This window comes from Littorina saxatilis, linkage group LG6 (genome assembly GCF_037325665.1).
Source record: "Littorina saxatilis isolate snail1 linkage group LG6, US_GU_Lsax_2.0, whole genome shotgun sequence".
Classification (NCBI taxonomy): Eukaryota; Metazoa; Mollusca; class Gastropoda; order Littorinimorpha; family Littorinidae; genus Littorina; species Littorina saxatilis.
In genome coordinates, this window is record NC_090250.1 from 7,259,378 (window position 1) to 7,284,703 (window position 25,326).

The window sequence follows — 25,326 nt, forward strand, 5'->3', positions numbered from 1 at the left end:
AGACAGAGAGAGAGAGACAGAGAGACAGAGACAGAGACAGAGAGAGACAGAGAGAGAGAGAGAGAGACGGCCGGACAGAGACAGACGGAGAGAGAGAGAGAGAGAGAAAATCAGTCCGTGAAGCTGTTGGTAAGAACTAAACTGAAGTGTAATTGTTGTTTTTTTTCTGTATTTGTTCCCCCGCCCCTTTCTCGAGTCATCATCACTGATCATCATCATCATCATCATCATCATCATCATCATCATCATCATCATCATCATCATCTTTCACATCATCATCATCATCATCATCATCATCATCATCATCATCATCATCATCATCTCTCGATGTGTGTGTAAATAAGTGAAGCTTAAAAACAAAATCATGGCGTGTTAGGGTGATTTTGTGCTTTTAGTCACCAGATTACATGTTGTTTGTCATCAAGAGTTACCGTCCGTGTTTTCCCGCCTTAATCGATATAGTTAATTTTCCAGCGACAGAAAAAAGCGATAACTTGTTGCAAAATCTGACATCAGATGGAATACTGCAAACAGTCAAACGGCGAAGCTGTATGCACAAATGGCGATTGTCCCTCGCTCAACGTCGATGCCGATAAAAAGTAAGTTGTCTCTCTAATTCACATGATCCGTCACTAGACTTGGTCTTCACCTCCAACCCCTCCCTTGTAAAGTCCTCTGTAAGCGCCCCTGGCATCTCAGACCATGACATCGTAGTGTCAGACTTCAACACCAGGCCCCAGGTTACCCCGCAGAAAGCGCGCAAGAGCTACAAGTTCAAGAAGGCCAACTGGGACAACATGAAGAAGGACATGGACGATGCAGCCAGCACAGTCGAAGAGGAATACAAGGCAGGCAAGGACGTCAACACCCTCTGGGAAACGGTCAAGAGCCTCCTCGTTAGCTCCATGGAGAAAAACATCCCATCCTTCACTCTGCGGCGACCCCAGAACTTGCCTTGGCTCAACGCTTCCATCAGGAGGATGCTCAAGCGCAAGAAGAAACTGCTAAAGCGTGCAAGGGCTACGAAGAGCTGGTCCCCCTACAGGAACTACCAGAAATACTGCAGACGAGAGCTCCGGCGTGCCGAGTGGCAGTACATCAATGGCACCATCCAAGAGGGACTAGACCAGAACGACTCCAAACCCTTCTGGCGCTTCATCAAGGCGAAAAAGCAAGACTCGACAGGTGTGGCCCCGCTAAAAGAAGACGGTAGACTCCACAGTGATAGCCAGACCAAAGCTGACCTTCTTTTAAAACAGTTCAAGTCTGTCTTCACCAAGAGTACCAGCAGCACGCTGCCAAATCTTCTACCACCAACTGCCACCATACAGCCCATCAGTATCACCACAGCCGGTGTCGCCAAACTCCTTCAAAACATCAAACCCAACAAAGCCTCTGGTCCCGACAACATCCCCAACATCGTCCTTAAGACCCTAGCCCACCACATAGCACCATCCCTGTCCGACATCTACCAGCTCTCATTAGATTCTGGGCGTCTCCCACAAGATTGGCTCAGTGCCAACGTCGCGTGCGCGTTCAAGAAAGGCGACCGTCACTGCCCAACCAACTACCGCCCCATTTCACTCACGTCTGTCCCCTGTAAGATGCTGGAGCACATCATTAGCCGCCACATCCTATCCCACCTTGAAACCAACAACATTCTGACAAATCTAAATCATGGCTTCCGATCCGGCTATTCCACAGAGACCCAGCTCCTGACAACAACAGAAGACCTGCTATCCTCATACGACCAGGGGCGCCAAGTCGACATGGCCATCTTGGATTTTTCCAAAGCCTTCGATACGGTACCCCATGATCGTCTCCTCCACAAACTCAACAGCTACGGAATCTCCGGCTCCATACTCGCCTGGCTCCAGACCTTCCTCACCCAACGTACCATGCAGGTAGTTGTGGAAGGCACGACCTCCGCCCCAACCACTGTCGACTCTGGAGTCCCGCAAGGCACCATGTTAGGGCCTCTTCTCTTCCTTTGCCACATCAACGACCTCCCGGATGCAGTCAAGTCCCAAGTGCGCCTCTTCGCAGATGACTGCCTCCTCTACAGGGAGATCGTTGACTTCAGCGACCACATCGCCCTCCAGGAAGACCTGAAGAGCCTTGAATCCTGGGCAGAGAGATGGGGCATGCGCTTCAACGCTACAAAATGCTACGTCATGACTCTAGCACGGAAAACCCCTTCCTCCTACCTCTATTCCCTAGACAGCACCATCCTCAAGAGTGTACCCACGAACCCCTACCTTGGCATTCAGTTCTCGAACGACCTGAAGTGGTCCACCCACATCAACTACATCACTAAGAAAGCTAACAGCACCCTCGGATTCCTCCGCCGCAACCTGCGCCACTGCCCATCAAACTGCAGGCACAACGCCTACCTTGCCCTCATCCGCCCTCTTCTTGAGTATGGTGCCACCATCTGGGACCCATACCTTAAGCAGGACGTCGAGAGATTGGAGCGCATACAGCGGAACGCATCCCGCTTCATCTCTGGTGACTACAGAACCACGACTCCTGGCTTCGTCACTGGGCTCCTACACAAGCTTCAACTACCAACCCTCCAGGAACGTCGCGAACACCTGCGTCTAACCTCCTTCTACAAAGTGGCTGAGGGGCTGGTGCCGGCAATCCCGCCTGACAAGTTCCTGACCCCTCAAAAACCAGGACGCCTCATTCGTCCACGTCAATCTTCCAGAGACTTTAGCACCTCGAATCCAGTAGACAACTACATCAGGAACAATAGCAGATGCTTCACTGTCCCACGCTGTAACACTGAGCAATACAGACATTCGTTTTTTCCAAAGACAGTAGTGGCCTGGAACCAATTAGATGAAGAAACTGTAACCTCGGCATCGACCGAGAGCTTCAAGTCGGCGCTGGCAGTAGCCAGACGACGATAAAGAACTAGCTGCGCACCCCCCACTCCGCTGCAACAATGCCAGACATCTGGATGACTTGTTCTACAAGTGCAGCGTAACAGACAGATACAGATACTAGTGTCACTGTCAGCCACAGGCAAGGATAGACAACACTGGCATTTCTGAGGTAGTTATTTATGTAGTATTAACTAGTATCTTATGATGCTGCAGTGGAACCCCCCTTTTAAGACACCCCCCCCCCCCCCCCCCATCCTTCCCAGTTTAAGACCTTGCCTTTTCAGACTTTCTGTTCATAAACTCTATACATTTACCCGGCCTCCAATTCCAGACTCCCTTCTTTTCAAGACCGGATTTTCTCTGATTTTTTAAGGTCTTAAAAGGGGGGTTCAACTCTATAGAGTGTCTTTGACTTTTGAATAACGTTACTATATACTGTGCAACTTCGTAGAGCTCGATCCCTGCTTGCAGTTTATGATGTTCCGATTTTCTGTTGCACATTTCTTTATCAATTTAGTATGACTATGACTATAATTATGAGCCACGTATTTAAAATGGTGTTCTTTTTGTGCAGAAGCAGGTGTCAGAAGAGAGTAGGGTATCTGACATGGGATGAGTATTTCATGGCCACAGCATTCTTGTCTGCTCAGCGAAGCAAGGATCCACGGACACAGGTAACACAATTTACAGTTTTGAAGCCTTTCATGGGACATTTGTTTTGTGGTTTTGAAAGCAAAATTCTCTGGCAACAAAATTAACTACCGGTACTCACCTCATCCCATTGGGATTTTTATGGTCAACAATGATTGCTTTGGATTCTTTATCATATGTATCTTAAACTTTAAAAAAATATCTGTACATATTTTATGTTTTGAATTTTGCAAATTATGTGCTAAAAAATTAAGAACATTTGTTTTATGCAAGTTAGGTTCACTGAACTGTCTAAATCATGGAATGTTTTCAACCAACCCAGGACTGACTGGTTGGTCTCTGATATGTATGGTACAGTGTGCTGAGTTTCAATCATTTTAGACTGACAGATTGACTGAATGTTTTAATCTCGCTTTACACGACTTGTTTGTGTTGTGATTGACACGTTGGTAACTGAATACCATAGGTTTGATTGTTTCAGGTTGGTGCTTGCATTGTGAGCGAGGACAATAAGATCGTGGGCATCGGCTACAACGGCATGCCCATAGGATGCAGTGATGACGTCATGCCGTGGGGAAGGGACTCCCACGACGTTCTGGAGACCAAGCAGCTTTATGGTCAGTCATAGATTTCGTAAAATCAGTTAATAATCTGACCCTTTGAGTAAAACCAAGCTTCTGGTGATTGCAAAAAATCAGATATAACCACATTACCAAAAAAAATTTTCAAAAACGGAAAATATGCTGCTAAATTTTACCCTGTAAAGTATTAAAGGCTCAGAATGTGAAAATCGCGAAGTTTTTATCCACTGACAGTTTTCTGTCTGTAACTGGAAAGTGTGTTGTGCCACTTTCGTCAGTTTTCCCGAACACTATCACAGCGTTTAGTCTGGGAGAAAAAGGCAATTTGTCCCCCTCAACCAAATTCCGATGGGACATAGTCTAAGGCAAGAAGCACCAAAGAGGCCTGTACGCGTTTTTTACCAAAGAGGCAAAATGGTGCAATATGGTGCCATCTGAGAATTAGCAGCTATATCGTGTTGTGTGTGTGTGTGTGTGTGTGTGTGTGTGTGTGTGTGTGTGTGTGTAATCCGATGTAAAGTGTACATTTGGTGGCGCAGTGGTACGTAATCTCAATGCGCCCTTTGACACTTTGAAGGGAATTGTGATAAGACATTTTCAGATTTAATGCGCCAATGGCGCAGGGCGCACTAGTAAATGAAACCCTGCTATCACAAATACAAATTATGAGAAAATGACGAATATTCCTTTCTTTGTTACTTTGTTACTTCATTTGGTGCTGCCATCTTTCCAGACTGAGCAATCAACACATAACAGGGATGGGAATTGTCCGCCGTTTGGCGGATTTCCGCTTTTTTTTTTTAATTTTCTGCCGAAAAAAATCGCATTTCCGCTTTTTTTTCTCAGCAAAAAAAAATTTATTTTTTTTTTTTTTTTTTTTTTTTTTTTTTAATTTTTGCAGTAGAAATTCCTCTTTTTTCGTATTTTAGTGCGAAATATGCAGTGTTTTACTTTTAGTGACAAACCCCCCCCCCCCCCCCCCCCCCCCCCGCCGGTCATCAAAAAATATTTCCTCTTTTTTCCTTAATTTTCAGCCGTTTTTACAATTTTTAATTCCCATGCCTGACATAAGCTAACTCTTTATTTTCTCATTTTTATCGTTCTGTTTGTTCATTAGTTAAGAACAATATGTGTGATGGAATATAGTTCCTAGATATGAAGGAGAAGCTTTAAACTTATAGATACTGGTATTTTTGAGGTAATCACACACATCTAGTCTAAATCAAGAAAATGTTGAGCTGAAGTAATGGTTAAGACAGACCTGTTTACCCTTACGATTTTGGCGTAATTTATTACGATTTTCTGCAAAAAATACGCCATTCCGCTATCCGTGTCAAGACTACGATTTTCATAAATAAAAAATGTAAAAAAAAAAATTTTTTTTTTTTTTATCAATTCACATGTTTGGCATTGTTTTTTTCAATGGCAAAATGGTGTGAAAAAGCACAGGACTGACCAGAGATCATGTCTGTCTGATGAGACGCTGGAGAGCCTTATTCTAGTGGTGAAGTCTTGCCCTCACTCATTCGGCAAGCGCAAGTACAGTAGAGAAGCGCTTGACACACTGAAAAAGGCCTACTACGTGCAAAAGAAAAAGAATCAGTGATGCATGTGCTTTTGATGTGATCTTCTTTGAAATTATGATGACTACAAAAACTGACTGATGTGTTTTGTTTGTGAATGATGGATATATGTGCATGATTGCGTTTCGCAGACACAGTTGTCATGTGCGTTGTAATTGGCGACGAATGCTGGATGATTACTATTTTTGTGCCAGGATTACTATTTTGGGGGCTGAGCATTACTCCAAAACACTTATGGGGGTAAACAGGTCTGTTAAGACTGTTTTTCAGAGTCGATACTCTTCCGAAAGCGGCAAATGGCTGCCTAAATGGTGTGGTAAAAACAGTCATACATGTAAAAACCCACTCCTGCGAAAAACTCAAGTGTACATGGGAGTTTCAGCCCATGAACGCAGAAGAAGAAGTAGGATAGATACATATTGAACTTGAAGTTTAATATTATATACTTGTTCTTTGCAGTATGCCATGCTGAACTGAACGCAGTTCTCAACAAGAATGCAGCGGATGTCAAGAACTGCCGTATTTACGTCGCCCTTTTTCCCTGTAATGAGTGTGCGAAGGTGGTCATCCAGTCGGGCATCCGAGAGGTCATCTACTACTCTGACAAGTACGCTGCGAAAGATGAGTTCAAGGCCTCCAGGCGGCTTCTGAATATCGCTGGCATTAAGTTGAGGTGAGGCCGCCGAGATATATATTCTGTGTAAAATGTCATCTTTTGGTCAAAAATACAAATGACGTATATTAGTGTAAGCTCAATGCACCAAACTGCCAACATGAATATTATTCATGTTGGCAGTTTGGTGTAAGCTCTGTGTAAAATGTCATCTTTTGGTCAAGAATACAAATAACATTTATGTATTGATCGATTCTGGTTAGAATTCCTTTTAGTTTTTATGATTGAATGCAAACAAACATGCACTATTTTGTAGTCTTGGCTGGCCGCCTAAATACAATTTTTTGTTGGCCTCTGACGTCTCATGGCTCAAAGAAGGGAAATCCAGTGTTCAATCGATACAAAATGTTGTAATGTCTGTAAAGGAGAGAAAGGAAATGGAAGAAATGGAGAAGAAAATGCACCAACTTTGTTTATGTGCTTGTGATGGATTCATAATATGGTTTCAGACACAGATGAACTTTATTCCATTGGGGGGGGGGGGGGGGGGGGGGGGGGGGGGGGTGTCGTCTTCCTCTTTAGCTTAATTTAAATCGACGGTATGGAAAGTGTGAAATATTAATTTTTACTTTTAATTAATGCCAGATGCATTGAAATCAGCTTTGCTTAAGAAAGGGAACAACTCAGGGAAAAAGATCAGGGAATATTGGAGATGTTGGTAACCCGGATAAAACACTAGTGTTTACTACTGCTCACTTCAAATGCGAAGACAGGTTTTTACAAAAGAGAAATAATGGAAGTTAAGCGTTCTGAACATAACACTGAACTGAACAATTTTTCAGAACCGATTCTTCTTTCAAGAGTAACAGAATATTCATGTCACATCCACAGATCAGAGACAAGATGTCCGAAGCGCAGAAAACGAGATGCATTTAGCTTTGGGGTCTGAGGTGTCTGCATCTATTTTTGGGGAAGGAGACAGAATTACCAGGAGTTACCATGTCACATTGTGCCTTTGAGAATAATGAATCTGTTTGGGCTGTCAGTGTGTCTGTTTGGGCTGTCAGTGTGTCTGTTTGGGCTGTCAGTGTGTCTGTTTGGGCTGTCAGTGTGTCTGTTTGGGCTGTCAGTGTGTCTGTTTGGGCTGTCAGTGTGTCTGTTTTGGACTAGAAACAGACTATAACTATTTTCTGCGATTCTTTTTTTTTCAGACAGTTTCAGCCAGAGCGCAAACAAATTGTGATTGACTTTGGGTCAATAGAACCACGCCAAGATGTTGCGAATCAGATCACAGGCATGACAATATCCCAAACACCAAGCGTCAACTAAGCAGAAGAAGTCAGCAAACTACAGAAGAATTAGAAGTTATGTCTGAGCGGCAGATTTTCATGAAACAGAGGGAAAGTGGGTGAACGTCATGGCTGCTCCAGCATACAGTGTTTTGTGTGTGTGTCTGAGTGCACCTTGCATGTAGCTTGTCCATGTGTGTGTGTGTGGTTTGTTGTTATTGTTGTAATTTACCGGGAAAATGATCAAGATACTGGATATTTTCAGTAAACAAAATCCGTGCTTTGATTTCCTAATCATTTGGTTATTATACTTAGTTAGAGATCATATTACTAAACGGTCTCAGTATATTCTGTTGCGTTCAATACCTGTATGAGTTACTGTTAAAAAGCAAAGCGTGGTTTAATCATTTGAAAACTGCGATGTTAACTGGTATTTAATTTTCACTAGTTGCGACAGTAAATTGTCAACAGTATGACTTTGTTAACACTATTGTGACTGGCTCTGCCTCTCCCTTATCTTACTGCCAGCCTGAGTCTGCCGCCATCAAATTTCTTCAAAGGTTGCTTTCGATACATTTTTTGGTCAAAAATTGCACCAAACAACTTTGAATTCTGATCAGACTTTGGCAAACGGAAGTACTAAGCATGGGAAGTAATTCTTAATATCTGTACGTTTGAAGCAAACACAAGTTTTGTACCTTAGACCACTATCTGTGGGAAGCGACTATAATATATGCAGCCTGGCAGTGCGCGATGCTCGGCTGAAACGACTGTACACACTGCCCGGCACGGAAGTGTTAATTGTTCATAATCGGATCACAATGTCATTGAAAGATGAACAAAATAAACGTAAAAGAAGCAGACGAGAAAAAGAAAACCCAGCGAGTTTTCTTCTGCAGCCTTCAGAATGGGATTAGGGCTTGAAAAACAGTTATGCCTAGACTTGGTCATTCTCAGGGATTTAGTGCAGATCTGCCTTAAAGGCCTATTCCGCCTTGTGCAAAGAGTTTGCCTCACTGTCTTAAATCTGGCTGCGGGCTTTTACATGGGATTAGACCATCCCTCCACTTGGTCACATACCAAAAATGAACAGCCTAGGTGTTCTCTGTGCACACTGATAATTTTTTGTTAAAAAAATTATTTCATGAAAGACACTTGCCTTTTTTTCGGGCGGGGATGTAGCTCAGTCGGTAGCGCGCTGGATTTGTATCCAGTTGGCCGCTGTCAACGTGAGTTCGTCCCCACGTTCGGCGAGAGATTTATTTCTCAGAGTCAACTTTGTGTGCAGACTCTCCTCGGTGTCCGAACACCCCCGTGTGTACACGCAAGCACAAGACTAAGTGCGCATGAAAAAGATCCTGTAATCCATGTCAGAGTTCGGTGGGTTATAGAAACACGAAAACACCCAGCATGCTTCCTCCAAAAGCGGCCTATGGCTGCCTAAATGGCGGGGTAAAAACGGTCATACACGTAAAAGCCGTGGGAGTTTCAGCCCATGAACGAAAAAACAAACAAACTTGCCTTTTTGAAAATTATTCAATAACAAATTTCACTACAGCAAGCAGTAGGGGTGTTGGTATGTGACCAAGTGGAGGGATGGTCTTATCCCATGTAAAAGGTATGTGACCAAGTGGAGGGATGGTCTTATCCCATGTAAAAGGTATGTGACCAAGTGGAGGGATGGTCTTGTCCCATGTAAAAGGTATGTGACCAAGTGGAGGGATGGTCTTGTCCCATGTAAAAGGTATGTGACCAAGTGGAGGGATAGTCTTGTCCCATGTAAAAGGTATGTGACCAAGTGGAGGGATGGTCTTATCCCATGTAAAAGGTATGTGACCAAGTGGAGGGATGGTCTTGTCCCATGTACAAGGTATGTGACCAAGTGGAGGGATGGTCTTATCCCATGTACAAGGTATGTGACCAAGTGGAGGGATGGTCTTATCCCATGTAAAAGGTATGTGACCAAGTGGAGGGATGGTCTTATCCCATGTAAAAGGTATGTGACCAAGTGGAGGGATGGTCTTATCCCATGTACAAGGTATGTGACCAAGTGGAGGGATGGTCTTATCCCATGTAAAAGGTATGTGACCAAGTGGAGGGATGGTCTTGTCCCATGTAAAAGGTATGTGACCAAGTGGAGGGGTGGTCTTATCCCATGTAAAAGGTATGTGACCAAGTGGAGGGATGGTCTTATCCCATGTAAAAGGTATGTGACCAAGTGGAGGGATGGTCTTATCCCATGTAAAAGGTATGTGACCAAGTGGAGGGATGGTCTTATCCCATGTAAAAGGTATGTGACCAAGTGGAGGGATGGTCTTATCCCATGTAAAAGGTATGTGACCTAGTGGAGGGATGGTCTTCCCCCATGTAAAAGGTATGTGACCAAGTGGAGGGATGGCCTTATCCCATGTAAAAGGTATGTGACCAAGTGGAGGGATGGTCTTATCCCATGTAAAAGGTATGTGACCAAGTGGAGGGATGGTCTTATCCCATGTAAAAGGTATGTGACCAAGTGGAGGGATGGTCTTATCCCATGTACAAGCCTGATCACAACTCAGACGGTGAGACAGACTGATTTGACAAGGAAGAATGCATGGGTCTTTAATACGCTTTTGTGAAAGTGAGTGATTGAAAATAACAGTAGAAGGCAGTAACGTGCCGAAATATTGATTATAGATATAAACGTACCCAACCTGGTTACTGGTGTGTTTTCTTTTTAATTAATGAGTGATTGAGTGTGAAAAACATATGAAATAGCTCATTTTGTGTGACTGAAGTACATTTACATCATTACATCTTTCTGTGTGTTTTTTTTATAATTTGAGCTCAGTTGTTTGTGCACCTGGAACACACACACACACACGTGCGAAACTGAACTACACAGTACCATCCCTCAGTTTTGGCACCAGGTCAACGTACAATGGAAGAAAAGTGAGTGTGATGAAGGATTAAAGGGAGGAAAGGTTCAGAGTTTCCCGGTTGGGGGGGGGGGGGGTTCAGGAAACAAAAACAAAATAAAATAAATACATAAAGAAGAGAAGAAAAAAATAGGAGGAGAAGAAGAAAAGAGAAAGAGCGAAAAGGAAAAAAGAAAGAGAGAGAAGATGAGACTGAGAGTGAACAGGAGAAAGAGAAGAAGAGGAGAGAGAAAAGAAACAAAAGAACAGAGAGAAAAAGAACAGAGAAAGAAGAAAAAAAAAGTTTCCGGGGGGGGGGGAGTCAGGTGTAGGCTTTTAAAGGTGTGTTGATTGTTTTTTGCATTTCCTTCCATGAAGTTCCAAATTATGTTAAAAGTGATTGAACGGCTGTAGTTTTTTTGGGCTGATTCTCCAGGGACCTGGTAGCCGCCTAGACCTCTAGTTTGTTGTTGTTGTTGTTGCTTTTTATTTGTGAAGTTTGTAGCAGATTTTGTGTGTGTGCAGAAGTCTGTGCGAGAACTCTTCACCTTTGCCTCAGCTGATGTTCTGTTCATTTGTGATACAGATGAATGTGTTTTTCATCTGCTTTGTGTGTATTTTAAAAGATGTTTGATGGACGATCATTTTGTTGTTGTAGATCTACTATCTATATTGTTCTGCTTTTATTTGCTGTGAAAATGAAGAATTGTTCTTATCTTAATCTGTTTCAAACTTTATGAGTATGACATTAAAAAGAGGTGATGGAGCATTTGTATTTCTTTTTGAAAAGATGGTTGACTGTTCAAATGTTAATCACTTTGATTACCCCTACCCGGTCTATTCTGCATATTGAGACATGCATCGACCTCTATGTGCTAATGAAGGAGGCAAAACACTTAAATTCGATTATCTGCTAGACGATGAAATGCAAATGGCAGCCGTAATGAATATTTTGCTGATATCTACTTCCCCTAGCAAATAATCAAAACCAAACATACGTCAACGGGTGCATTAAAGGACGTAGACCAACAGTTGCCACAATACCCTCCTCCACAGGTTCCAATTAGACACAAAACTAATTACTTTATTCATGAGCAACTGACACATGTCAAGTTTGATCCAGTTATAGATAGTGAGGGGTCGGCCCGCTATTGCGCGGGGCCGCTATTGCGCGAATCTTTAGGGTTAGGGTTAGATTCGCGCAATAGCGGGTATGGTCATCTAATATTGGTGTATGTCCAACAGCACCAATATTAGCTGAACCTCACCAATATTAGATCCTCCGTCATGCTCAAAAATATTGGTGCATATTATGACTATCCAAATCTGATATATGTGAGGCCCCATCTAATATTGGTGACTTTTTTGACTTTTTCATGGGGTTAGGATTTTTCGATGGCAAAAATCGGGTTTTGACTTCCTGGGGTCAAAGTGGTCAATTAATAGTGGTGTATGTCCAGAAACACCAATATATGACAAATTTAAACTTAAAAATCAAGAAATTTAAAAATGCTCTCAAAGTCATAGTTGTTGTTCTAGATGATTGAAATTTGGCATAATGAACCCTAAGGTCATTATAAATCGATATACAAAAGGAAAGTGTGATGAAATAAAAATTATGACTTTAATGACCAAAAGTATAGTTTCAAAAATGTAAAAAAACATTTTTTCGAATTTTCGTTCCATCGGGTCTGTTCAAAAGCATTTAAATAGTACACACAGTTCATTTCAGACCTTTGGGGTCAAAACTAAGCATTCTGTGGTCATTTTTTTAAAACTCACCAATATTAGTTCCATTAGGCAGGGCTCACCAATATTAGATGAAAAAGTCAGTCAGGGTCTGGGGTCTGGCCCAACGGAACTAATATTGGTGTCAATCTATATAGTGTTATAATTTAAAAAAATCATAATTAATTCCATGCACATTTTTTGCATGTGTGCACAGATCGAAATTGATTCATTACAATGCAAGCAACAAATTGGAACCCTAACTGTAACCTTAGGTTAAATTTTAGACAGTTAACGTCATATGAAAGTAAATGCTGATTTTGCTCCTAAGAAGGATTTTTTTTAATTTTCACCTGTTACCACCATTGATATTGTAGTGATTTTTTATGAATATTTTTTCAAATCTCAGGGTTAATATTGGTGTAATCCAAAATTTCACCCAACTCTAAAAGCCAAAATTTGTGATATTGATTTAAATTTATTTTATTTGCGTGTGTTTGTGTGTGTGTGTGTGTGTGCGTGCGTGTGTGTGCATGTGTGCGCGTGTGTGTGTGTGTGTGAGTGTGCGTGCGTGTGTGTGCATGTGTGCACGCGTGTGTGTGTGTGTGTGTGAGTGTGTGTTCGTGTATGTGTATGGTAAAACTTGTTTTAAACCTGTCTGTCTCTCTCTCTTTCCTTACTGCTTGTTTGATTTTCTTTTCATATGTATGGTCAATAAGTATTCCCGTTGTCATTTTCTCTTGTTTGATCACCCTATGGCTATGCGTTCGAATATTTGAGTGGTTTTTTTAAATCAGAATGTAGTGTCTGTACTGCAAAATGTGCCTGTGTAGGTATTCATAAAAACACAAAGACAAACAAACTCACTGTCAATCTTACACACACACACACACACACACACACACACACACACACACACACACACACACACACACACACACACACACACACACACACACACACACATACAAACACACACACACACACACATACACACACACACACACACACAAAAACAAACACACGCGGGCGCGTGCGTGCTGACTCATGCGCACATTCAATCCACAGGCATAACACACACTTTTACACTCAGAATCTAAATCTCACACGCATTCAAGCAGAAGGAAAGAAAAAGTTTGTTTTTACAATATATACAATATATTAAGAGTAGATACATATCAATACAATAAATAGATAGTGTATTTAACATATATAATACTATATATACAAAATATTGATAGTATATACAATAGATATGTAATGCAATATATATATAAATTATTAATAGTACAAATACATGCTATGACATACAACCTTTGTATAAAAGTATTTACAAAATATACAATATGTTCATGTTGTATTGTTATACATATCACAAAAGCTGGTATCAATAAAAAGAATAAATTAATTAATAAATACAGTCACTCAACACAATAATAAATATCAATAAATTAGAGGATTTACAGGCATTGAGGCAACAGACAATGCCTAAACAAGGGAGGAATTGGCCACACTTCACAAGTACCAATTTGTGGCCAGCTCCTCCTTGGCTATAATATATACAAAATATTGATAGTATATACAATAGATATGTAATGCAATGTATATAAATTATTAATAGTACAAATACATGCTATGACATACAACGTTTGTATAAAAGTATTTACAAAATATACAATATGTTCATGTTGTACTGTTATACATATCACAGAAGCTGGTATCAATAAAAAGAATAAATTAATTAATAAATACAGTCACTCAACACAATAATAAATATCAATAAATTAGAGGATTTACAGGCATTGAGGCAACAGATAATGCCTAAACAAGGGAGGAATTGGCCACACTTCACAAGTACCAATTTCGCAATTTGTCCCGAATGTTCTGTACTGTTTTTGTGGCCAGCTCCTCCTTGGCTTTAGGCATTGCCCGCAGGCATGCCCTGATAACCTTCGCCCCAACGTTTTTGTTGCCTCGGTAGCCGCCGAGGTAGTAGTGCAGCCACGGGAGTAGCCGTGGTGAAGCCCATGGCGAGTTCTTGTTATGAGGATACTGTGGAAATTAGAAACACATGTTTAGAAAGATACTGATTTATGTCCGCTTATCAATACAGGTATACAATAAGTATTGAAAACAAAATCAAAGATAGAATATATACAGGTTTTCATATACAGGGTCTGGGAGGCAGCAATTAAGAACATGTTAATAAGATCAAATAACTAAAAAGACAATACAAACGCAAAGCAAAGCAGGTGTACAAATTGCATAATTGACACCAAAAACTAAATAACTTACATCTTTTTTCATGAAATGACGCGTTGGCAACATGAAGCCGATGACCTTGAGCTCTTCCGGCAGCTCTGCCTTTGTCAGAGGAGGCGGTAAGTCTGCAAGCACATAAAACAGCATGTTACTAATCAAGTACTTATGCTGTTTCATGCATGTAACTTAACAAATGCTTAGCTTGTAGTTATGTGCTAAAATGCTGTGAGTTTTTTCCACACTGAAGAGTAATGAAATCCAATGAGTAATGCCTAAATTGTCTTACAATCTTTTTATCCCAAGTATACTTACTTATTCCCTAAATATTGTTATACTGCAAAGGTTCAAAGCAGGACACATATATATGTCATATAAAAGCTATCATGAAAAACATCTGAAACACACCTATAAACTTCGGTGCTGCAGGGGTTGCAGCGCAGGGGGAAGTGGCGGAAGCAGAGGCGGAAGCAGAAGCAGAGGCGGGGTCAGAGCTGGAGCCTGGAGCACATGGCTGGTCTTCTGCACAGCACAAGACTTGTTAAACAAGGTAGGTTTTTTATCATGAGTCTTCGTTTGCTGGCAGGAACATTTATTTTGGTACACACACAAATTAGTTTTCCTTTTATGTGATCATAGTATTAAAGTAGACGTGTAATTAACTACAACAAAATGTCTTTATTCTTACCATCCTCCTCGTCAGTGTCGGATGGCTCAGGATAACTCTCCAGCTCACCCCGAATCCTCATCAGTTCTTTTTCCTTTTGGGCTTCCGCAGCTGATATGCCATGGCCTTGGCCTGAAGAGATAAAGAGGCAGACTTAAAAGATAAAAGATAAAGCAGGAAAATAGATTTCGGTTTAATTGATATAAACAGAGAGGCAGACATAAGAACACCTGGCGCTTTGACCTTGAAGCCAACATGATGTAGATTTGAAACACTGGAGAAAATGGTCCTCAAACAGGGCTATGAGACACTTGTTATCTATGTCACAGGCATAAGTACATAAGTCCTAAACAAGCAAGCAAATAGATTTCTTCCTACCTGCAGCAACCTTGACAACTTCAAGGTAGGTGTCCTTGGCGGCCACCCCCTCGTACCACCGGCGATGAGTATCGCCGGTGTGGTTCATCTTAGAGATGACGCTCTCTCGAAACTGTTCTGTCTTGTGACGGTTCTGTAAACATATCAAAACACGTATATATAGCAATCTATAAACAAACCAGTGTAAAACAATTAACTGTTTAAGTAGCTTGATTTGACATCCTAATATATGATGAAGATGACACTCACGTGATGGGCAAAGAGTTTTCTCCATTTGGATGGAGTCACACCCAGATTGGCAGCCATAATTTTGGCCATCTGGCTGTTTCCCACTTTTCTGCCAGAGTCTGTGACAAAGGCCCACTGTTTCCCGTGGGCCTTCACAAATCTGTGAAAGAAGAAAGTGTCAGTTTAATGTCATGATGAAGAGTTTGAGCTTGATGTTGAGGTATATCCAGAGCATTAGTGTTAATTGTATAACGAGAAAAAAGCACGATTTATCAAGAAGCAGTTGTTGACATACAAACAAGAAAAGAACCCACTATGGAACACCAAATAACTAGTGTGCGTTTACTTACTTGACCAGTCACACATGAGTCTTCCTCTGAAGGTAGAGGCTGGCTGGTCCATGTTCAATCAGGGTCTTGTGCTGATGAACCTAGATAGATAATTCATAATATGAAAACAGTTAGTATAGAAAATGATAATCATAGGTTATCATTTCCTGTGAACAATAGGTAGATAGATATGTTAACTCTTAGCGCCCAATCAACCGCGAAGGGAACATTAGATTACAGGGAGATATAAAGATACTTTGTGAATCTAACACTATGTTAAGAACACTTACTCTCATGAGAACCCAGTGCTGGTCTACCTCGGTGCCAGCAAAGACCTCCTGCGAGGTGAGGTTCATCACCTCACCCGCCCGGGCAATGTTTATGCCTAGGAGGGTGGCGATGAAGGCATCCCGCAGCTTCGTCGGGTTCTGCTCGTCGTGACACTTCCGTTGAAGTGTCGTATTTCTCTTCCGGATTTCGTTGTAAACATCCGACCGGTCTGAAAGACATAATGACAAATTCTGACTCTATCTCATACTCATTATACGATTTACATATTGTATCAACAAGTACAGCATAATAGCACTTTCAAGCAAAACGTTGAGTTCTTACCTTGAGTCTGGTTTCTGATGACACTGTTCCTTGTCTTCTTTGCCTTTCCAAAGATGCGACTGTAACACACAAAAAAAGAAAAAGAAAAAAATTATTAGGAGCAAGTTTTAAAAAAGTCAAGAGACATGCATTTATAACAGTCACATTCTCAGACATTTCCTAAATAGGTTCTCAAGAACTGTGACTCACTGGTTCCAATCCGTCAGTTTTTTGCTGAATCTTGATACAGCGTCCAAGGAGCCGCCCCCGTTCTCAAGAAAAAAGTGCTTGTTCTCTGCCATGAACTCGCACCATTTCTGCAACAATACAACAACACATTTAGAGTCAAATGCATCTTTTCGTTGACTAGCATGTTATTGTTACTTACAAACAACAACTTACAAACACTCAGTTAATAATTTTAAATAAGCAGTGTTTATTTGTGAATTTTATAGCCGAGAAATCTTACCTTGACACGGTTTACCTTGTTGACCACATTCGACCCCCTCCTGTTGTCAACCTCCACTTCCCTTACCAAGGGAAGGATGTTGATGTCGAAGTAAGTCTTGGCGATGTAATCGTGGTCACTGGTCGCTTTGCGAAACAGGCGGTGTAGATTCACTTTTACATCGACGGCCTGAAACCAATTCAAAACTTGCTTCGCGGTGCGATTGGCCTCCAGCTCCGCCATGCGCTTGTCCTCAACAAGCCAGGTCAGAAATTGCGCCCAGAGGTCTCCTACAAGAATTACAAAGCATTATTAAATACATATTTTTTTGTGATACTAATTAGTCTTAGTGTTCAAAACAAACAACAACAACAAAAAAAGAAAAAAGATTAAAAAAAAAATACTACAGACACAGAAGAGTACAGCACATAAATAAGTACATAAAGTTTGCTTACTGTTGAGGACTGACTTAGGAATCCACGTCGGGATGTTGCAGCCTCCTTCTGAGGGCTTGCGGGACCCTGTCCCTACAACATAAGATAATAATGCAGATGAATCAGATAAGGAAAGACGATTTGTGTGCTGATTTAAAAACATCAAATTCCACTTTCTGTATGTGTAAGTCCAAAAGATCAACTAGAAAAGCAAAATGTCACTTTTGACACTGAAAAGTGTCACCAAAACAGATTTCAAAGTGCAAAGCTCATTTGGGGTTACAACCACACACAATTTAAACCCAGTCGCTTTTGAATTTTCCTAGAAAAGCCCAGGTTAAGGTGGTTTGCAAGGGCCTGACAGACCTATTACATGGAGTCAGTTTTACTGCAGTGACTCAAAAAGAGTTATTTGTACCTTTGGAAGCGGATTTTGTTTTCTGGGCGTGGCCATGTTTTCGGGACAAGTGCTGGCCCATGTTGGTCTGCAGCGTCCCGCAGATGTTGCACTTGGACCTCTGGTGAAACAAAAACAAATGCAAGACTGATGATGATTAGTCATGCAAAAGAAAGAAAAATCATTAAAGCGCACTCACAGACAGCGGACTAAAGACAACAATAGACACATAAAGATGAAATTGAAGTGTGCTTGCTTACAGGCATCTTTGTTTCCCGGGCCCCATCCTGCTTGAACCATTCTCTGGCCTCTGGACGAGGCACATTGTGCCTCGTCACAAGGTGGTCTGTCATTCGAATGACCTGTGCTGAGCAGTGTGGAAGTGGGCACCTTTTCTGGGGCCTAAGACAAGAACAAGATTATTAGTATGTGGATATAAACAATTTCAAGATTCGATCATGAAGCGTACAAATACATGTCAAACTTGTGTACATATAGCTTCACACCTCTTCTTTATGTGTCCCGTCCCACTGGCTGTCTTCCTGGGCTTGCAGTCTGCAGGTGGTATGGCAGTGACCTCCTCCTCAACCAGAGGACTGCAAAAAGGAAATATTGGAATAATGCATTATCAGTTTCCATGTCAAAGCAATCCATGAATGAAAATGATAACTTTAAGCAATACATAGACGTTAATCACCCCGTTACTTCAACATAAATTGAAGTAAAACCGGCTAATGAAAACAACAACTCACCCCGTGATAAGTGCATCAATCTGCATTCGGCGACGGTCTGCCAACTGCTCCTCTTGCAATTGGCGCTCCTCAGCAGTGTGATCATAATTGGGATCTTTATCTGAAAGAAATATGTTCTTTGTTAAATGGAATCTGGGACATCTACCTGGCAGAGGGATATGTGCCAGACATAAAGAAGAAAACAACAACTAAAACTAACAGAAAAGAAAGGACAGAGAAAGAACCTGGCTCACCAAAGTCATCCGGCTCCGACTCATCCCACATCTCCTCTTCACTCTCCTCGCTGTCCGCAATCATGTCACAGTCAAAGAAGCCTTCAGTGCGGGGTTCTTCTGTGGACAAAAACAAATTTAAGCATCAACTCAGATAAAAACTAAACACTGTTGTCAAAGTCAAACAGTACGTTTTTGTTGACTATGCATTGACTATACATTAAATCCATACACAAGATCGCTAAAGACTAAATAGTGTCAATATTTTGATTAATAAACTTGCAAACGTTGTAAAAACACAGTGTTTGTATTGTGTTGTTTGGTTTTTTCTTCTGTTTTTGTCAGCAGAATACTCAATAATTGCGTGCCTAAAGAATCACGGACACATAATAAGACTCATAAACAATTACACAGACAAATAAATAGACAGACAGACAGAGACAGGCAGATAGGCAGACAGACAAAAAGATAGATGCATGTTCACCTTCGTAGACTTCAGAATAAACACTGTCTCCATCATCCTCTGCCATCTCCATCTGCTCCTCACCTCTGTCTCCCTTAAAGAAACCCCCCTCCTCACTCTCTCCCACCTCCTCCCCACCTGCGCTCTCTCTCCCCTCACCTCTGTCTCCCTTAAAGAAACCCCCCTCCTCACTCTCTCCCACCTCCTCCCCACCTGCGATCTCTCTCCCCTCACCTCTGTCTCCCTTAAAGAAACCCCCCTCCTCACTCTCTCCCACCTCCTCCCCACCTGCGATCTCTCTCCCCTCACCTCTGTCTCCCTTAAAGAAACCCCCCTCCTCACTCTCTCCCACCTCCTCCCCACCTGCGATCTCTCTCCCCTCACCTCTGTCTCCCTTAAAGAAACCCCCCTCCTCACTCTCTCCCACCTCCTCCCCACCTGCGATCTCTCTCCCCTCACCTCTGTCTCCCTTAAAGAAACCCCCCTCCTCACTCTCTCCCACCTCCTCCCCACCTGCGCTCTCTCTCCCCTCACCTCTGTCTCCCTTAAAGAAACCCCCCTCCTCACTCTCTCCCACCTCCTCCCCACCTGCGATCTCTCTCCCCTCACCTCTGTCTCCCTTAAAGAAACCCCCCTCCTCACTCTCTCCCACCTCCTCCCCACCTGCGATCTCTCTCCCCTCACCTCTGTCTCCCTTAAAGAAACCCCCCTCCTCACTCTCTCCCACCTCCTCCCCACCTGCGATCTCTCTCCCCTCACCTCTGTCTCCCTTAAAGAAACCCCCCTCCTCACTCTCTCCCACCTCCTCCCCACCTGCGATCTCTCTCCCCTCACCTCTGTCTCCCTTAAAGAAACCCCCCTCCTCACTCTCTCCCACCTCCTCCCCACCTGCGATCTCTCTCCCCTCACCTCTGTCTCCCTTAAAGAAACCCCCCTCCTCACTCTCTCCCACCTCCTCCCCACCTGCGCTCTCTCTCCCCTCACCTCTGTCTCCCTTAAAGAAACCCCCCTCCTCACTCTCTCCCACCTCCTCCCCACCTGCGATCTCTCTCCCCTCACCTCTGTCTCCCTTAAAGAAACCCCCCTCCTCACTCTCTCCCACCTCCTCCCCACCTGCGCTCTCTCTCCCCTCACCTCTGTCTCCCTTAAAGAAACCCCCCTCCTCACTCTCTCCCACCTCCTCCCCACCTGCGATCTCTCTCCCCTCACCTCTGTCTCCCTTAAAGAAACCCCCCTCCTCACTCTCTCCCACCTCCTCCCCACCTGCGATCTCTCTCCCCTCACCTCTGTCTCCCTTAAAGAAACCCCCCTCCTCACTCTCTCCCACCTCCTCTCCACCTGCGCTCTCTCTCCCCTCACCTCTGTCTCCCTTAAAGAAACCCCCCACCTCACTCTCTCCCACCTCCTCCCCACCTGCGATCTCTCTCCCCTCACCTCTGTCTCCCTTAAAGAAACCCCCCTCCTCACTCTCTCCCACCTCCTCCCCACCTGCGCTCTCTCTCCCCTCACCTCTGTCTCCCTTAAAAGAAACCCCCCTCCTCACTCTCTCCCACCTCCTCCCCACCTGCGATCTCTCTCCCCTCACCTCTGTCTCCCTTAAAGAAACCCCCCTCCTCACTCTCTCCCACCTCCTCCCCACCTGCGATCTCTCTCCCCTCACCTCTGTCTCCCTTAAAGAAACCCCCCTCCTCACTCTCTCCCACCTCCTCCCCACCTGCGCTCTCTCTCCCCTCACCTCTGTCTCCCTTAAAGAAACCCCCCTCCTCACTCTCTCCCACCTCCTCCCCACCTGCGATCTCTCTCCCCTCACCTCTGTCTCCCTTAAAGAAACCCCCCTCCTCACTCTCTCCCACCTCCTCCCCACCTGCGATCTCTCTCCCCTCACCTCTGTCTCCCTTAAAGAAACCCCCCTCCTCACTCTCTCCCACCTCCTCCCCACCTGCGATCTCTCTCCCCTCACCTCTGTCTCCCTTAAAGAAACCCCCCTCCTCGCTCTCTCCCACCTCCTCCCCACCTGCGATCTCTCTCCCCTCACCTCTGTCTCCCTTAAAGAAACCCCCCTCCTCACTCTCTCCCACCTCCTCCCCACCTGCGATCTCTCTCCCCTCACCTCTGTCTCCCTTAAAGAAACCCCCCTCCTCACTCTCTCCCACCTCCTCCCCACCTGCGCTCTCTCTCCCCTCACCTCTGTCTCCCTTAAAGAAACCCCCCTCCTCACTCTCTCCCACCTCCTCCCCACCTGCGATCTCTCTCCCCTCACCTCTGTCTCCCTTAAAGAAACCCCCCTCCTCACTCTCTCCCACCTCCTCCCCACCTGCGCTCTCTCTCCCCTCACCTCTGTCTCCCTTAAAGAAACCCCCCTCCTCACTCTCTCCCACCTCCTCCCCACCTGCGATCTCTCTCCCCTCACCTCTGTCTCCCTTAAAGAAACCCCCCTCCTCACTCTCTCCCACCTCCTCCCCACCTGCGATCTCTCTCCCCTCACCTCTGTCTCCCTTAAAGAAACCCCCCTCCTCACTCTCTCCCACCTCCTCTCCACCTGCGCTCTCTCTCCCCTCACCTCTGTCTCCCTTAAAGAAACCCCCCACCTCACTCTCTCCCACCTCCTCCCCACCTGCGATCTCTCTCCCCTCACCTCTGTCTCCCTTAAAGAAACCCCCCTCCTCACTCTCTCCCACCTCCTCCCCACCTGCGCTCTCTCTCCCCTCACCTCTGTCTCCCTTAAAAGAAACCCCCCTCCTCACTCTCTCCCACCTCCTCCCCACCTGCGATCTCTCTCCCCTCACCTCTGTCTCCCTTAAAGAAACCCCCCTCCTCACTCTCTCCCACCTCCTCCCCACCTGCGCTCTCTCTCCCCTCACCTCTGTCTCCCTTAAAGAAACCCCCCTCCTCACTCTCTCCCACCTCCTCCCCACCTGCGCTCTCTCTCCCCTCACCTCTGTCTCCCTTAAAGAAACCCCCCTCCTCACTCTCTCCCACCTCCTCCCCACCTGCGCTCTCTCTCCCCTCACCTCTGTCTCCCTTAAAGAAACCCCCCTCCTCACTCTCTCCCACCTCCTCCCCACCTGCGCTCTCTCTCCCCTCACCTCTGTCTCCCTTAAAGAAACCCCCCTCCTCACTCTCTCCCACCTCCTCCCCACCTGCGCTCTCTCTCCCCTCACCTCTGTCTCCCTTAAAGAAACCCCCCTCCTCACTCTCTCCCACCTCCTCCCCACCTGCGCTCTCTCTCCCCTCACCTCTGTCTCCCTTAAAGAAACCCCCCTCCTCACTCTCTCCCACATCCTCCCCACCTGTGTCTCTCCCCTTCGCTGTCATATTCTCCCCCCCCCCCCCCTTCCGACTTGCCCCCCTTCCCCCCTCTGTTCTCTTCCTCTGCCTAGTCATAATCGCACTACTCGGCTCAGATGGCGACATGTGATGCAACGTGACAGCAAAGTTGCACCCCGTTCTCACTGAAATCTCCTTCGTCCCATCACTCTCCTCCAGCACCCTCACTCTCCCAGCCCCCCTACTCCCCACCCTGCCTCCTCCCCGTCTACCTCTTCCTCTCCCCCCTCTCCCACCCCTTGCCCCCCCTTTGGCATTCTGCTTGTAAAAAGTTGTTGTTTCCACTGAAAAGAAAAATACAAAACACAGTCTTGAACAATGGTCACTACACTTGGCAAGTACTTGTTAAACAAAGCCAGTCTAACTATAATCAAACCTGTTTTTTCCGCAAAAACACACAACTATTAAAGTTAAGTAAAGTTTAAACTTCATACAAAAGGTTGAAGACTATGATGTTTTCTACAAAACAAATGAAAAATTAGTAATATAAGAGACTCACTGATTCGAAAGTAGTTGCTTCCTGCTGTTAAAGAACACACGCACGTGGTTACGTCTTGCCGGAAGTGATGGATCACTACTACACAGCACAGCAGCAGCGTCAAATAACACAGGTACACAGCCAGCGCTCCCCACTGGCACTGGCTCAGTGATGCCAGACGCAATTCTGGAATGTGGCCGCGCCCCCTGCTTAGAGTACACAGCTACTTGCGTGCGTGCGTTTGTGTGTGCGTGCGTGTGTGTGTGTGTGTCAGTGTTTGTGTGTGTGTGTGTATGTATGTATGTGTGCGTGCGAGTGTGTGTGTGTGTATGTATGTATGTGTGCGTGCGTGTGTGTGTGTGTGTGCGTGTCAGTGTGTGTGTGCTTGCGTGTGTGTGCATGTGTGCGCGCGTGTGTGTGTGTGTGTGTGTGCGTGTGTGTCACAGACGGTGTGTGTGTGTGGGGGGGTGTGTGTGTCACTGTGTGTGTGTGTGTGTGTGTGTGTGTGTGTGTGTGTGTTTCTGTTCTTGTGCGAATATGAGCGTTGGTATGTTAGTGTCCAAGATTTAGGTTTAAACTTTAAGACAACATTCAGATTTCTAGTGCCACTGTCATTTACATTTGTCTCACTCGTCTTTCTATATGTTTGCAGAACAGGTGGGGGCTTGCCAGAGGATCACAGCCCAACTGATGTTGATTTGCTAGAACAAATAAATGTGACTCTTTGAAAGAAGCTTTTGCAAAAACTTTCTCTTTCTGTTCGCAGGAATGCGTGTGTGATGTTGATTTTCAGTGTGAAAGTGTGTGCAATGACTGTAGAGTGAGCTAGCATGTGCGTGAGCGTGTGTGTGTGTGGGTGTGTGTGTGTGCGTGTGTTTGTGTGTGTGATAGATTGTGAGTTTGTTTGTTTTTGCGTTTGTTTATGAACACATACACACATGTATATACAAGTGCAAGCACTACATTCTGATTTCAATAGGAAAGAACAACTTTAATTCAATTCAAGTCAAACATACTTTATTTTCCCAGTAATGAAATATTACAGTGTGGTGTTGGACATAAACACACAAAAACAATAACCGACGAAATACATAAACACAGACAAATATTAAGTTAACCATATTACAAATTCACAAATAAAAACCACTTTGCAAAAAATATATACACCTTAAATTTGATGTATTCTTAAAATCATTGACTGGGCTTTACTGGAAGTGTTCAAAGAAGGCACATAGTGATCTATAGATCTTTTCATTAAAAACTGACCATTATGTGGTCATTTTAGTATTGCTATATAGATTTACACCAATATTAGCAAGTTAGGACCAGAAAAATCAAGCTCTGGGGTTAGACATTTCTAGGTCACCTGCATAGCTGGCTCTCAACTATGTTTAATAAAAACCCAAATGAGGCACTTTTTGAAAATATAGGTGTTTGAAACCTAAAAGTGACGTCACAAGAAGTGAAAGAATGAACCTCACCAATATTAGAAACGTTAGGCACAAAAATATCATGAGCTCAGGGTTAGACATTTCTAGGTCACTTCAATACCTGGCTCTCAATTATGTTTTATAAAGGCCCAAATGAGGCACTTTTTGAAAATATGGGCTTTGGGTAAGCAAAACTCTCATCAGTATAAACAAAAGAAAGACCACATCTTGTTAAGTTCACTGAAAGTCTATTTTTAGTCAAATCAAGTTCCCTTTGGCAGAGAAGGTACATAAAATGCATCTTTACACAATGCCCATGTTAGTTTTGGTGAAAACAATGTCTAATGACAAAAAAAAATGAAGACAAAAAAACCTTCTTTAATTAAATTTACACCAATATTAGTAAACATTAGTCTAACCCTAGAGCTCCAAAAAGTCGACTTAAAGGCATATGTACGCGCTCCCGTGTTTACAAAGTGTAGTTTGCCCATAATCGATGTCAAACGCACCATAAGACCATGTAATGACGATATGTCGCCATGCGCGGACCATATACATGCATTACAGCTTGTTCTAGCCTCTGAAAAAGTGAGGATGTCAACAAAGACGCGGAGTTATTTCCCTTGCGTCAACGTTCCCTCTGTTGGCAAATCTATAAATAGGACGATCTAGATCAAAATAAAAATTCAAATATCTCAAC

General features: G+C 43.9%; 2 protein-coding genes across 3 annotated transcripts; one reads left to right on the forward strand and one right to left on the reverse strand.

The window, feature by feature from the left end:
• The first annotated feature begins 437 nt into the window (after positions 1-437).
• On the forward strand, positions 438-8,732 carry LOC138968388 (deoxycytidylate deaminase-like). Its single transcript, XM_070340970.1, has 5 exons — positions 438-599; positions 3,466-3,565; positions 4,024-4,159; positions 6,166-6,379; positions 7,531-8,732. Exons 1-5 carry the CDS (start codon positions 517-519, stop codon positions 7,646-7,648), a joined length of 651 nt encoding a protein of 216 aa, XP_070197071.1. The 5' UTR covers positions 438-516; the 3' UTR covers positions 7,649-8,732.
• A 4,806-nt stretch (positions 8,733-13,538) lies between these two features.
• On the reverse strand, positions 13,539-15,914 carry LOC138968387 (uncharacterized). Of its 2 annotated transcripts, XM_070340969.1 has the most exons (5): positions 15,787-15,914; positions 15,538-15,670; positions 15,181-15,291; positions 14,529-14,620; positions 13,539-14,285 (listed from the first exon to the last, which is right to left on the reverse strand). In XM_070340969.1, the coding sequence occupies exons 1-5, from the start codon at positions 15,853-15,855 to the stop codon at positions 14,082-14,084; spliced, it is 609 nt and encodes a 202-aa protein (XP_070197070.1). In that variant the 5' UTR covers positions 15,856-15,914; the 3' UTR covers positions 13,539-14,081. The 2 variants fall into 2 exon arrangements, with proteins under 2 accessions (XP_070197070.1, XP_070197069.1); XM_070340968.1 differs by having other exon boundaries at positions 15,538-15,826.
• Positions 15,915-25,326: the final 9,412 nt, after the last annotated feature.

Bases quoted from the DNA above. Each gene is read 5' to 3' on its own strand.
- LOC138968388 (XM_070340970.1), top strand. From the start codon at position 517: ATGGAATACTGCAAACAGTCAAACGGCGAAGCTGTATGCACAAATGGC. The intron at 600-3,465 runs GTAAGTTGTCTC...CTTTTTGTGCAG, and splicing joins AACGTCGATGCCGATAAAAA to AAGCAGGTGTCAGAAGAGAG. The intron at 6,380-7,530 runs GTGAGGCCGCCG...TTTTTTTTTCAG, and splicing joins ATCGCTGGCATTAAGTTGAG to ACAGTTTCAGCCAGAGCGCA.
- LOC138968387 (XM_070340968.1), bottom strand. From the start codon at position 15,811: ATGGAGAAAACTCTTTGCCCATCACGTGAGTGTCATCTTCATCATATA. The intron at 15,292-15,537 runs GTAGGAAGAAAT...TTATCTCTTCAG, and splicing joins AGTTGTCAAGGTTGCTGCAG to GCCAAGGCCATGGCATATCA. The intron at 14,286-14,528 runs GTAAGTTATTTA...TAATTTCCACAG, and splicing joins GTCATTTCATGAAAAAAGAT to TATCCTCATAACAAGAACTC.